The 15,755-nt window shown below is 42.0% G+C and overlaps 1 protein-coding gene across 1 annotated transcript; it reads right to left on the reverse strand.

Moving 5' to 3' along the window:
- Window positions 1-8,658: 8,658 nt before the first annotated feature.
- Window positions 8,659-10,671, reverse strand: LOC308101184 (nucleoporin 88-like; the record flags this gene model as incomplete). The annotated part of the gene is made up of 1 exon (XM_080450562.1): window positions 8,659-10,671. The coding sequence occupies one exon, from the start codon at window positions 10,669-10,671 to the stop codon at window positions 8,659-8,661; it is 2,013 nt and encodes a 670-aa protein (XP_080306688.1).
- Window positions 10,672-15,755: the final 5,084 nt, after the last annotated feature.

Below are 15,755 nucleotides of genomic sequence, written 5' to 3' on the forward strand. Positions count from 1 at the left end.
TGTAACCTTACACAACATGAAAGTACAGTAGAGTTGTCAGTGCTGTCAGGGAGTTAAAACTACTAAACCACATCTTTATTGACAGCTGAAAGAGAAGTTAATTATCTTCACAAGGAACTGCTGTTCGTTTTCATTCCAAATGGGTGGATTATTCAGGTGAGTTTAGCTGCTTAGCAATAGCATTGCCATGCAATAGAGCTGATTTGTGTCATTTAACTTTTTGTTATTTTACTTAAAACTAGACGGGATACAATATTTAGCTTTGTGTTTTGTGAATTCAATTGAATATGTTGTGCAACATGCAGGAATAAAGCGCTTGTCTTGTGTTGACCAATGAGAGACTGTAGCCGTGTGTGTGTGTGTGTGTGTGTGTGTGTGTGTGTGTGTGTGTGTGTGTGTGTGTGTGTGTGTGTGTGTGTGTGTGTGTGACTCACTGAGTGAGTGAGGCCAGACAGATGAAATTAACAGGCCAGTAAGGTGCTCTGGTCCTATTTAGGCCATACTTCAACATATTTGCCCGTGGACCCTCTCTATTCCACTTCTTCTTTTCTTTTTCAAGATTTTTCAAAAATAGCCGATCAACAAGCTTACAACGTATCGCATTGCAACGCGCTGTCTGTTTTAGAATATCTGAAGTATTATAATAGGGTTAAAGTGGTTAAAAACTGGAACCCTGTCAAGGACCCCTAGAGGTCTCCTGAAAACCACTTGAGAACCACTGAAAGTAGAGTATCTCATCAGCTGACTGATACTCTGCTGCCATCTAGTGGAAACTGAAGTACAGTAGCTCAACAGGCCAATTTCTCATTAACCACTAACCCAGGGTTCTACTTGGTTCACACCTTTATTTTACTAGCCAAAAATAGCTGATCTACAAGCTCATAACGCATCAGTTTGTGAGCTTGTAGATTGGCTAGTTTCACTGAATGTTTGGTCTAGAATAGGGACGCTAAGGTTCATCATGTGGGGATTTCATGTATGGAATGCAAGTCTGAAAAGGTGGGTTTTGAGTGGTTTAAACGTGGTGAGGGTGGGGAGTGAGCTGGGAGTGAGTTCCACAGTGAGGGGGTGGCCCCTAGAAGGCCTGAATGACTGAATATAAGATACAAATATTTCACACTGCTCTGCGTTATATTGTCAGTATATTAATTTTAAATATCATTAACTTGATATTGGAGCAAGTCTTAAAACCTGATTAAAATGAGTAGATCTTTATTTAATGTCAATTTACTTTGGTATACCATTGTCAGATCTCTTGTGTAGAGCTTACAAAAAATAAAAAATCTGTGTAATCTCAGCATTATCACTTTCTTTACCGTTATGGCAGTAATTATGACATCATTTACAGTACTAAAAACATAAAATGTAAAATACAATATTCTTGTAAAATATTTAAAAAAAATTGTAATATAAAGGATGTGCACAGATACACCCCCTGCACTATGTCGTTTTTTTTCTCAGGGTCATATCATTTGGTTTAGAAGATATTGAAAATAGTAATGACTAAATACTAATACTACTATATGAACACATATTGCAGAGCACATTGTTGATGGTCCCTAAGTAACTCTATGGTTGAATATCTATCCAATATAAACTATCCAATATAAACCAACTGTGTCTCTTGGTAAAATGTTCTTCTTTCTTTCTTTCTTTCTTTCTTTCTTTCAGATACTCAAGGCTGTGAATGCTGGACCCTATAGCGGCTATAGTATAGCCTATTTAGAAGTCCCTGGATTGGTGCTACACATTGATCACGAGGGCATCCCACACCTACTGTATGGACGTGCTAAAGTAAGATGCAGGGGAGGAAAGTACTGGCGAGCTAGCCAGATGTATGGAGGATGGAGATGACTGGAGACAACACTACTAAAGAGCTCGTCTGAGGATGACCTATACTAGAGAGAGGGGCGTCTACAATCATATTAGTCCATGAGATCCATAGTTTGACCCTGGCCATCTCTTACACAACTGATGAAGCCATGAAGACATCGCAGGGTAGGAACCTCTGTTTTTTCTTTGCTGCTGATTGTGTTGTATAGTGTGTATGTGATTCAAGCTGTTGTCGTCATATTGTGTTCTATCGTTGTGTACTAATGTGATTCAAGCTGGTGTTCTTTAGTTGTCATATAATATATTGTGTTGTACTAATGTGATTCAAGTTCTATTGTTGTCATATTAGGACTCAATGACTGGGTGTCAATTAAATGTTTTCAGTGACTGTTTCTGGCTTCAGAATTGAAGGCTGATGTGAATGTACACTACGGTTTGTCTGGTGTGTTGTGTCTGTTGTTGGAGGTTGTTGTGACACGGTACAGTGTGCCTATACTAGGCTGTGTATGTTGTGTTGTTGTTTAAGTTGTGAGTTCTGACAGGGTTCAGTATATGTATACTAGGTGGTGAGTTGTGACAGGGTGGATGTATTGGTTAATATGATTGGCTTGGTGGCAACACCTCTGTATATTTAGGGCTTTTCCTCATGGTCTCTCTCTCTCTCTCTCTCTCCTTGTTTTCTTTGCTGCTACTGCTTGTGTTGTATGCTGTGTACTAATGTGATTCTGATGCTGTTCTATTGGTGTCATATTGTGCTGTATGCTGTGTAGCCAACTAATTTGACTCAATGACTGGGTGGCAATGAGAAAAGGTTCTGGAATAGAAGGCTGATGTGAATCTTCATTGTCCGTTTTATTTATTTATTTAAAAAAGGATATACTCATTAGCTGATGCCATAGCAATCAGCTAGTCTTACTGCGGTCCAGACCAACACTTTCCTAAACACATTGCATAAAAACAACATTCAATTACATGAATATACATTACAATTATGCATATATACATTCATATAAGAACAGTTCAATAAAATAAACACTAGTATGAAAATAACACAATATAGACACAATATATATTTTTTAATTTAACCCTCAAAATACCTACAACTCATACAACTTAGGGGCGGCCATAGCTGAGTGGTTAGTGAGCCCGCCTAGGGAACCAGCTGGCCCTGGTTGCCCCAGGTTCGATTCCAGGCTATCCCAGCATATGTGCCGATGATATGAAATTTGTCCCTGAGCAAGACTCTTAACCCCAATTGCTCACAGGTTCTCATTGGAAACAAGACCGCAAGGACTTTCATGAACGACCTGTTAAAAGGAATTATCCTTTATACAGCTGTCTTCTGCATTCCTGTAAATACCTCTGCATAGTTTTTTTTAAAGAATAATTTATTATTTTGTATTATTTTGTATTTTTTAAAGATATTTTTGGGGGCTTTTATGCCTTTACTTGGACAGGACAGTTGGCTGACAGGAAATGGGGAGAGATGGGGGGGGGGGACATACAGAAAAGGTCATCGGGAACAGGTCAAACCCATGACACGCTGTCATGCTGGGTTACCAGCTTGTGTGGTATGCGCCTGGACCGCTAAACCAGCGGACGCCCCCAGAATAATTACTTTTTGATGAATATAAAGTGGCAAATCATTCCAACCAACTATAAATAACAGTTTTTTTTTCAATGAGTTAGTCATTGAGCAAGTATGACCATTACCAGCAAATATTGTATTGTGATTGTGTGTGTCACTGCAATAAACTACCTGTTCAAACTAAAATAAAGGCATCTTTGAGTTAATAATGCAACAGAAAAAAAAGTGGCCACGCTTGAGGAAATCCTTTGCTCCATGGTGAGCCATGACAGACTGGAGTGCATCTTTTCAGTGCTAGTTCTAATAGAGCAGCCTAGAACAAGTCTAGCAGCCCTGTTTTGCGCGACCTGTAATTTTGCTAGATTGCTTTTGGATGCAGATGACCAAACTGCTGAACACCATATAGTCCCAAGTGACACAAAATTAATGATCTACACACTTGACCCAGGATGTCAGCAGGTACATAAGATGAACACTTTCTTGTGACTGCAATGCCTTGACCCATTTTACCAACAATTGTGTTGTGGTTATTGGTGGGTAAAGAGTGGGTACAGTATACGTATACTAGGCTGTATATGTTGTGTTGTTGAAGTTAGTGAGTTGTTGTGACAGGGTACAGTATATGTATATATATATGTGGCTCTTGGTCACTTCAATTAGCCTACTGTATGTGACTGTGAGTGGTAGAGGTTTTGGCCTCTGACCAGTGCATTTTTCTCTGGGGGGATATCAAAAATAAAAACCAAGCAAACATGTACTAAGGTATGGAAAATATGCCTAAAACGTCGAGTGCCAAGATGATGTCAAAGTCAGTGATGGAAGAAGTACTCACATCAAAAGTCCCGTATTCAAAATGCTGTCTGTCCTCGCTGGATTGGTGGAGGAGAAGATGGGCGGGTCATTGGTAGCAGTGAGTAGATATTAGGCCGTGGGGTAAACGCTTGTAATTCAAAATTTATTTGAGTAAAAGTACAAAAGTATCGGCATCAAAACATACTTAAAGTACCAAAAGGAAAAGTACTCATTGTGCAGAATGTCCCATTTCACAAGTTAAAAATGTATAAACAAATATTTTGAAAATAGCCAATCGATGCGACGCATTGTGAGCTTGTAGATCAGCTATTTTCAAATGGTAAAAATATATATAGGGCTGAAGTGGTTAATGTGTTTTAATAATAATAATCAAAATCTACAAAGTAACTAACTAAGGTTTTCATATAATTGTAGTGGAGTAAAAGTACAATATTTGCCTTTGAGATGTAGTGGAGTAGAAGTCAAGTTATTGAAAATTGGAAATACTCCAGTAAAGTAAAAATACCCAAACATTGTACACATGTACAGTTCTTGAGTAAATGTATTTAGTTACTATCCACTGTACTATGGCATGGCAAATAATATTTACCAGTACCATGCCATAGTACAGTGGTGGATAGATTCTAGACATATTATGTCTAAAACGTAAAATTGCCAAAACAATGTAAAATATAGACAACATTCAGCCACTAGATGTAGCTCTAGACCTCCACACCACTCTGTGATCCTGTGCTCTGATCTTCTCTTGTGCAGACAATAGTGTTTCACAAGTCAAAACCTGTTATGCTGACTATGCTCTCCTCATACTTGTTTGGAAATGCATGCAATTAAGACTAATATTCAGAATCTGCATGAGTTTTAAATAATTTAGAGTGCATTGCATCCTGTGTATATACAGTATGTCTTAAAAAAGGAAATTCAAAATGAATGTTTTACATGCCTACAAGCTCTAAAACTAAATCACGAAAGATTATAATTACTGTAATATTCCAGTTATATTTTAATTATAATAATAGCTATTCATAGAGCACTTATCAAAACACAATAACATGTATAAAATACAAAGTGTAGTGAGAAATAAACCAGGAGAATCAAACAATAACATTTCAAAAGGTCTTTAAATAAAAATACATTTTAAGAAGTGATTTAAAAGAAAACAGCGATTTATCAAACCTGAGCTCCTCAGGCAGGTTGTTCCAGCGTCGAGGAGCCCTGACAGCAAAGGCACACAAAGACACTAGTTGGCCTATAGTTGAAAATAAAATAAAACAAACTCGACTCAGGAGATTGTTTCCTGAGGACCAGGCAGGGATGGAAGAAGTACTCAGATTTCTTTTAATTTTTTACTTCAGTAAAAGTAGCAATACCACAATATGGAAATACTCTGTTACAAGTAAAATGCCTGTATTAAAACTTTTACTTGAGTAAAGTATTGGCATCAAAATATAATGTGATATGTTTCAAAATGTGTCAAATGTTTAAAAAAATATCTACAAGCTCACAACCTGTCCCGATGTGAAGTGTTGTGAGCTTGTATATGTGCTATTTTTGAAAATGCAGGTATAAAATAGGGGTTTAATCAACGTATATAAATAATAGTAATTATGCACTTATGGGTGAACAACAAGCACAGAACCCTGTCACTGACATTCACATGGCATCAAGCTATTTACTAACAGCATGGGTAGACCAAAGATTCTGGACTGACTAGCATTTCTGGCCTGAAAGGAGGATCTGAACTGACTGGAAGTTTGATCCTTTAAGTTTCCCGTAAGTGTCATTACCCCTCTTCCTCGCACTGTCACACTGCAGCCTTTTTGCCTTTCTGTTCAGTTCAGCTTTCCTTTTTCTATGTCCTTAATTTCCTTCCACTTCTCTTTTTATACGTAACTGCTGACTCCTCTCTGTTCAAGTGGTCTGAAGAACATGGTTGAGTAATCTTATCCGGGTAGACTACTTGTTGCAACATTAACCACTTAAACCCCAGAATCTTTAATCTGCGAAAACGTTGTCAGGAAATAGTGGATTGCTTGACGATCGGCTATTTTTGGTGAAGATATTTAATGTAGGGCGAAAACAGAAAATACACTAGTAGAGCCCTGAGGGACACCTCTCAACAACGTATGGGGTTTAAGTGGTTAACAAGCTAGATTAACAAGACAAGATGCTGTGTCTGAAATCAATATACTACAAGTGGTTCCATACCATTTCTGGATCACGGGCACGGCCCACTTGATTCGTGGCCCATCCGTCTGACCAGTGTTAAGTGGTCAGACGGGTGGGTTGCACGCATTCTAAGAGCATGCTCATTTTAATAATCAATCAATCATTTGTGTTCCGGCTTGGATCAATGGAACCAACGTAGGATAGCCTACTTTAAGTTCTTATTTATTGTATCACTATCATATGTATCACTATGAAAACTTTTTTTTAATGGTTTTAAAGAAGAAACTGCAGCTACCACATTGCATTGTGGGACATTTATACTAGCATAGTGTCCACTGTTGCATATTGTAATATCTCCCGAATTTAGTATATGCAATTTCGCAATACAAGTAGCTACAAAGCTTTCAAACGTACTAAAAAGGCTCACTAATTTGGCATATTACATGATAGGCTATGTTAGTATGGCATTTCGGATGAAGCCAGTAACAAAAGTGTGGCATCGCTGTACAATTAAAAAGACATTGAGACCTCCGTCTATCACTGTTCTTCACACTTTGCCCCTACTGGGTTGTGCATCCAATAACTGGTAAATAGTGAAACATGCATGTAAAAACATCTCATCTTTATTACCAAAACACTTCACCAGATGCACAACATTGACACATCCAGTTTAGAGCAGTAGTTCTAAAAAATGTTCATATCAAGGACCCCAAAATTGATATGACTTTGGCTGCAAGACCCCCATTTGAAAATATTTTGTGCCAGCATGGACCAAGATTTGTCAATGTTATCGAATAGCCGAAGAATAAAATAGGGTTTAAGTTTAAGCGTTTAAACTGTTCCTCATTTAGCTGGGGACTTCCTGGACTCTCCGCAAGTACCCCTGGGGGTCCCCGGACCCCACGTTGAGAACCAGTGATTTAGAGAGCCTGACACAAGCCATCAGGTTTGACTTAAAAAGCAAGCTGTGTATGGGTAATGTGAAGAATGCACCTAGAATACCTTATCCACTCACAAAGCCACTAGAGAGCCTGATTGAATACTTTATTAACAGTTTGCAAATAGTACAGTGATACGATTATACAAAAGGATAACACAAAAAGCCCTAAGGGCTTCCATTGTGGTCCTGTGGTAATTAATTTAATTGATTAAGAATCATAATCGAATTGTCGAGTTACAAGTATAGGATAAATGGACTGTTGACGTCCAAAATGGCTTATAACCACTTCCAACCTGGCATCCCTATGTTGGATGTCACTGAAAGCGAAAGCGGTCAAACATTAAAAAATGCTAAAATAGCATAATGTGACACGTTGGGATCTTTGTAGATCGGCTAATTTGATGTGACACCAAATTATAAAATAGCGCAAAAAGTGGTTAATCAGACTAATTAATTTTGTCGATTATAAACAATGAATTACAATTGTTTGGTGTTGATTTGTTGATGTTTTTTAATGAAAAGAAAGGGAAAAAAACACAGGCATCTCTGTAACACCAGGCAGCAACATGCTTTGTCATGGGGCCCTGATGCTGAACCTCCCTGCAAACGAACGTGTAGTCCACACCAACTTCTCAGAGAACTATAGTTGCAAGTCAGTACTGCGATGAAGCATTTTGGTACATCACCACTTTGCATTCTGGTGTTTGCTATATGTACGTAAATCTGCATCCTCATCTTCTTATGCACTGCATTGGCATCCTGTTCGAATGGAAAACCTGCCATATGGCAACACCTGAGGGACATCAGAGATGCCCGGATGTGACAACTACATTTTAAGAATTTACAAGGTGTTTACGAGCAACATGGAACTACTTTGAAGCCAGCCATGGCAGAGGGGCTCCAGATATGGTGTGGGTGGCACAACCACTTATTATATATGCATTTCAGAAAATATTTTAAAATAAATACTGAAATTCGTTTATAACAAGAAACGCTCAGCGCTTAGCGGAGCACATACTTACTGTATCTCCATCAGGCTGGGTGGCCTTAAGTAGCTAAATCTTGCCCAAATATGGGCTTCTACACAGCTCCAGACTATCTATTGTATAAAGTGTTTGTTTGTTTTACTCCAAAGACATTTATTGTAAGAGACAGAAGCCCTGATAGTAACAAGAAATGTTTCTATTAGAAGTCACATGAAGAAATGAAGCCCTGAGATAGTAAAACATGGACCCATAAGGATTTTCTTTTTTACATTTAAACATTTAACACTCGCTTCAGAAGCTGATATGTTTCTTGACATCCTTGATATGCTTCATCATGTCGGCGATCTGCTCCCCCTGCTCTTTTTGAGGAAGCCCTGGACGCACTTCCTCTGCTGCACGTCGAGGGAGACGGTGGTCTTGGCCGCAGTGGTTCCCCCCTTGTCCGCCTGTTTCCTCCGGTACTCCATCTTGGTGTGCACCTGTTTGATGCTGCTCTCCAGGAGCCTCAGTTGGTCGCTGATGGACTGCAGCTCCTTCCGCATCTCCTTCTCGCCGTCTGACAGCACGGGCAGCTGTCGGTGCAGGCTGCCCAGCACCCTCCTCATGCGGCCCATGATGGCCTCCTGGCGGCGCTTGCCGTCCTTGTATTTGTCTGCCAGCCTCTCGGCTGCTTCTCTCAGGCTCTGCCTCTCCTCGCGGGACAGAATCATCTCCTCCTGCTGCTTGTTCTTTTGGGCCGTCAACAGTTTCACCCGCCTCTGCAGCGCCTCGCGGTCCATGTCCTGCTTGAGGATGTACTCCTCCCTGTAGACTTGCGTGGCACGGCTGAGAAGCTGCAGGCACTCAGCGGGCTGGGGCGATGTGTCCTTGTCACCCGCCTTCAGTATCAGGGGGTTGGTGGAGCTGCGTGCCAGGATGTTGCGGACGTGCTGCTCTGTCGAGTCGTGGGTCAGCCCGTGTAGGGGGGAGCTGCCCGGGCCCGCGCCCGAACGGGAGCACAGCAAGGGCGGAGAGGGTGGACGAATGGAGTTCAGCAGGGGCAACAGCAGACACTCGTACGTGCTGGTGATGCAGATCATGGTGGCGCCCAAGGACAGGTCTGACACGATCAAGAAGCCACGCACCGGCGCGGACGCACTGGTACTGAGAGGCCTGGTGCAGAGGATGTGCTCCACGAGGCAGCGCTGCTCTGCTGCTGCCAGCTCTTGGAGACTGTCTTTATCCTCCTCATCCGACTGGAGGAACTTGTGGAGCTTGTTGAACCAGGTGAGACCCACGCTGTGGACGCCGGCTTCATGGGTGCAGTGGTACCTGTGCTGGGACAGGGGGTCTCTGTGAAGTCTGATGGGGCAGGTGAAGTCAGACACTTGGGGGTCCTCGCCCTCCCCGGTGGCCAGCTTGAGGGTAAGCTCAAGCTCCAGGCACTCAAACACGTAGAGAGACGGCACTGCCTGGGAACACCGGGTGTTCCACCACTCTACCGCCCTCGTCTCTTTCTCCTCTTCCTCCACCTCCAGGACGACACAGTGATAGAGAGTCCCTGTTTCTGTGGCGATGACCAGGATGTTGGGCACACAGGGCAGGCAGAGGATGGCACAGGCATCGTAGCCATAGTTATCTTCAGCTGCGGGGTACATGGGCAGAGGACCCGTGAGCTTGCTGAGGTTCATACCATTTGCCAGGTTGGCGTAGCTCAAGTAGGTCTCTCCGTTCTCATTGAGGATGTACAGGGGATGGACAAGCAGATTTTTGGAGCGCTGGCCCGTGTGCTGTCGAGGAACACTCGACACCGGCCCGAAGTCGAACGCCACTGCTATCTCGCCAAGAGAAGCAGCGTAGGAACGCTTTGTCTGGATGCCGCTGTCCTCATCTGACTGGGAGAGGGACAGCACCTTAGCCGGGATCCGGGGTGACTTCAGGCTGTAGAACCTGATGGTGTTGTCCGAGGTGAGCAGTGCCAGATGAGGCTCCTCCGTCTCGCTGGGGTACCAGGCCGCCTGCAGCAGGCTCACAGATGCCGAGCTGGTGAAGCACTCAGCCATGGGGACGGTCTTGCAGTTTATCTCGGCCCGTCCGCCTTCGAACTCTGATCTGTTTCCCCATCGTTGCGGGAGCTCGAGCACGGTGGCTCCCCGCTGGCCGACGAGTGCAACGTAGTGCTGTGTCGGACTCAGCAGAACCTGGCTAACTGCGAAGCGGGGTGGGTTGATGCACATCAGGGTCTGGTGGTGATGAGTCCTGCCTCCCTGGATCTCCTCCTCGGAGTTGAGTTGTCTCAGGTTGGTGGTGTAAAACACACATCTTGTGTCGTCCCACACGAACAAGTCCCCGTTCAGACTGAACATGAGGTTCCTCGTGCTGGCCCCTTTGTTGCTCGCACTGGGCTCGGAGGCGAGGTTCTCTCGCAGTTTGCTGAAGATAGAGTGTCTCAGCAGCTCACGTTGCCATTGTTCCGTGGCAAACGCCATCATTTCACCCGCGTTTTGTTTCCGTCTGTCTGGTTGATGGGCTATTCTATAAAGTAGAAGTTGTGACGTCACAGTCCTGATGTCACAGTTCCGCCATCATAGATGGCTGAGGGCATACGCTGGCCTCAAGGTGCCACGCAATAACCTGGGCAACACTGGGTACTGATAGACGTCATAGTACCGACGTTATAGACTGGCATTGCCCCTGCAATGCTAGACAATGGGTACGATACATAAATACACAGAAACATACAGCGCTGCCGTCATAGTAATGATGTCATAGACATCATAGAATGGCCTCCAAGTACACCAAGTGACAACGAGTAATGACAATCACACAAGCTGATAGATGTGTCGATCCACATTGACATTCTGATACGTCTGGTGACGTAGTTGCAAAAACGATGAACAGTTCAGACATTTTAAACAAGACCAGGAGACCGGTTCTGCCAGACCCAGAATGAAGTCTGGGTCTGGCAGCTTTACTTAATTAAATACTTGTGGCATAATAATGATGTCATGAATAGTTTGTGACGAAAGGGGACGAAAAGGGGACAGACTTTTGAATGGCCGGGCTTCGCACGACGTGTGTCCCTTCTATGCCTATGTATGGACAGACTTTTTTGGGGGACAGATTTTTTTTTGGCCGGATGACAAAGTGACAGACATTTTTTTGGCTGGGGCCGGAGGACAAAGTGACCATGCCCATGTATGGACGAAACAGGTACAAAGCCTCATGTAAGCCCGACCCCTTGGGTCTGGCAAAAATTGCAACGCAACAAATGCTTTGCAGAACCATTGCAAAGATATTAGTGTTGTCCTTCATATTGGGGTGTGACAGGATTGGTTTTCAAAGCAGTTGGCGTAGGTTTGTCAGCGGCCGCTCTACCAACTCTACCTTGAATTTAGATGACACTAGACGTATTAGTGGACAGAGAATATATCTAAGAAATATTGATAAAACCGCTTGATCTCAGCCAGACACTTTCATTGAATTTGTCTTGGACCTATCGGTAATATTAATGTACGATAATGTATTGCATACTACTAAATGAGTGTTTAGTAAGTAAGCAGGAGTAGGAGTAGGAGTGATAACATTTTACGGAAGCAAAATTTAAGGGCTTGAAGATATGTGATTTTACCTTTTTATCCCACGATTTTGTAACCCATATTTTCACCCAGTGCCAATTGCCTATGTTATGCTGGGCGCTACTCTCCCTCTGCCAACCTGGGGAGAGCCCAACTGAGCTCATGCCTCCTTCAATGCATGAGGAGCTAGCAAGCCGCTTCTTATCACCTGACAGCGGGGAGTTTCCCCAGTAGGACGTAGCGCGTGGAAGGAACGCGGTATTCAAACCAGTTCCTTTCCCCTCCATCAGGCGCCCCGGTTGACCAAGGGGAGGCAGTATAGAGACCAGGATTACTGCATGTTTCTGTCTAGGGGTCCACATAGAAAGGCCCTTTCGCCAACCCCACCTAGGGTATGGGCACTGATGACACAAACCCAGGAATCGAACCCAGGACTTTCTAGCTGTGAGGCGACAGCGCTACCGTCTGCGCCACCGTGCCCCCAAGATATGTGTATTTTATTCTCTGTTTGACCTTGTGTACAATTTACAATTAGCATCCAGAATACAATTTACAATACTAATTGCAAAAAAACAACAACATTCCTAGTAGTCAGGTCTATTGTAGTTCTGTGGTTTGTTTATTCAAAGAATCAGCCATTTATGTTGTACAACAACCTTATAAGATATTTTATTGTGACAAAACAACACATACAGACAGACGCATACACACCAAGTTTAAATGCAGTTAAAATACATCTACACATATCAGTCATTATGTAACATGAATACACACATGTAAACATAACTTAATAGGTGACTGATATGCAAGCAGGGGTCATCACCATGCCAGCTTGTGATGGACATTTCCATGTTTCCATGTATTTTTGCCACGGAAATGCAAAACAAGTGATCAATAATAATACCAGAAAAGCATAAGCCTAGCCCCAAATGTATACAGTACTACTCTATTCCACTGCGCTGCACATTTTAAAACAAGCCACTTATCAAAAAAATAAATAAAAGATATCTAAATCATTTTTGGCGAAAAGCCGATCTACAAGCTCACAACGCTTTTTGATTGATTGAATACTTTATTTAGAAAGACATGGAAACAGTACATGGAAGTGCAATTCACAATACAAGGTCCTCTAAACTGGATCGCTCATAAAAGCACAATGGCTTATTTAAAATGAGATCCCCGTGCACTCAAATCATGATGACATTTAAGAAGACATACAAATATTCACTACTATGCAGAACGTCATACAATCAGCTTACAGGTTACTAGTATGAAAAACAAGAAATATGTACAATAGACAGTTTTAAGAGGATGGGAGGAGGAGCGGGGGGGGGGGGGTTGGTTAAGACTTTGACAGGGGCCAGTTTGGAATTGCAGCCTCCTGAAGGTGATTTTTTAGGGCAGTTTTGAAAGTGAGTAGGGTTTTACACTCCTTTACTCCTTTAGGTAGGGCATTCCACATTTTTGTTGTATAGCATGAGAAAGAGTTCATTCCCTTGTTTGTGCCAAATCTGGGTTGAACATGATCAGTGGAGCTGCCTCTGGTGTTATGATCGTGGACGTTTTGGAAGTGTTTTTGACAAATACAGGGGGATCCCAATGTTGTTTCGAATCTTGCAGACCAGGCTCATAGCAAGTTGCTTTGCTCTGTCCTCAACCCTGAGCCATCCAACCCTAGCAAAATGAGCAGGGGTTAGATGGGTTGTATGATTGAGGCTAAGAAGTAGCCTTACCAGTTTGTTTTGGGATGTCTGGAGCCTTGTTTTTAAGGCCTTAGTGGTGTTGCGATACCATGAGAAGCATGCATAGTCGAAATGACCTTGGATGAGGGCCCCTGCGAGAATCTTCAGGGTATTCTTACTGACTAGAGTTGATCCTATACAGAAAATGTGTTCTTTGATTGACCTTTTTGATAACTCTTTCAGCCATCTTATCACACATCACATGTTTTGTTTGTAGAGCTTGTAGATCAGCAATTCTCTTTTCTTTTTAGCCTAAAATGGCATGCCCAAAATTGGGATGTCAGACTTAAAGTGGTTAGCTATACTGACTGCGAAGTTATCCACTGTATACTGGCAGGTGGCAGTCCTGAGACAGGCCTTAAATGTGGTATGGTCCAAGTGTATTCCATGTTTGGGATTTCAATAATTGGGTCTTATCAGTACAGACAGTGCTTCCATTTTACATTGCAGGAGCAAAAGGGCCACTTAGCTGCAAAGGTGAATGGGTGCGTAATGCGTATAATACTTCATATGGTTATTACAGTATGTAGAGATGGCTTTTCAGAGGACAGTGTTACTTGAGGACAGGAGGTGACAGGAAGTTCTTCCAGCTAAACTTCCAGGTTTTTGTTTGTCAACGTAGCTTCAATAGTTGTGGTTTCCATTAAACAGGTACTGTAGTATGTTGAGAAAGTATGCGGATGGAACAAAGGAAAAAGACTGTCAAAACAGATAATTATGTACATGATGAGTGATTAATGAAGGGCATGACAGGATTTAAGAGAATGCAGTGTCACAATAGTTTGATGCAAAGGTGCCTAACTTTGATCAGAGGTGAGGAGGAGGTCCGATGGTGAGGTTAACTTGTGGATCAAGGGTTTATATGCTTGTTGAGTGTTATTATACTTTAGTTGTTATTGCTATTATTGGACACTTTGAGAACACTTTCTCTCAACTGATGAAAATTAGCTTTACTTGTCCAGTTCTGCCCTTCTTTGCCTTGGTAGCAAATAGCTCCTTCTGAACAGATGACATGCCATGTTTTTGCTCTTTTCCACTGTGGTCATGTGGTCATGTGTTCATAACAGGTTTCAATTTTGTGTAAGGGATGATCTTGCTTTTGAGCGTCTTTCAACTGAGGTTGAATCGCTCTTTATTGAAATCCTTCATGTTCGCTTTTTGATGGCAAGAATGTTATAGTGGGATGTATCTATCGACCCCCTGATACAGATATAACACATTTGAATGATATTCTTTTAGTAACACTAGACTTAATTAATAAAGAAAATAAGTTATGTTTCCTACTAGGCGACTATAACATTGATTTATTTTAAAAAGATCATGCATCAACTGCTGATTTCCTAAATACCATGTACTCTAACTCTCTTTATCCTGTGATTTACAGACCAACAAGAGTGACCAGTTCTTCTGCCACTCTTATTGATAATATCTTTACAAATTCTTTGAACAATGTAGCTCAATCAGGTATTCTGTTAACTGATATATCGGATCACTTTCCTGTATTCCATCTTTCATTGCCAAACAAAAGTGAACATGTGGGAACAAATAATAGTTATACATTTAGAATCTTTAACTCTAGGAATACGGAGCAGTTTGGGAGATTCATTGGCAACATTTCCTGGGATGATGTATATAAGAATTCTGCTGTGCAGCATGCTTATCAGACATTCATGAACTATTTTAATTCAGCCTTTCATCATTGCTTTCCTTTGGTTAAACCCAGGAAGAAAGCTGGTGAAGGTCTTTGGAAACCATGGTTTACAACAGGTCTCCAAAAATCCTCTATTCTAAAAAACAAATTGTATAAAAAATTCCTCACAAATCCCACTCCACTTAATTCTGCAATCTATAAAAAATATATTCATTCATCTATTGAGGATATCAAAGAAAAGCTATTTTTCAAATAAATTCTGAGAATCATCAGACATCTGGGCCCTATTCCTCGAAAGGTGAATTAAATAAGCCTGGCCTTAAGTAAAATCCAGGCTTGACAAAGTCGGGTCCGTATAGCCTGGTTTATTCGGTTCCTGGAACGCCAAGTCAGGCTGAAAAGGAGCGACTTTGTCGAGCTAGACCTTGTCAAGCCAGGCTGTGTCGAGCCAGGATAATGAAGCCAGGCTTCATGTATTT

Source organism: Gymnoscopelus braueri (assembly GCF_963280865.1).
Source record: "Gymnoscopelus braueri genome assembly, chromosome: 15".
Lineage (NCBI taxonomy): Eukaryota > Metazoa > Chordata > Actinopteri > Myctophiformes > Myctophidae > Gymnoscopelus > Gymnoscopelus braueri.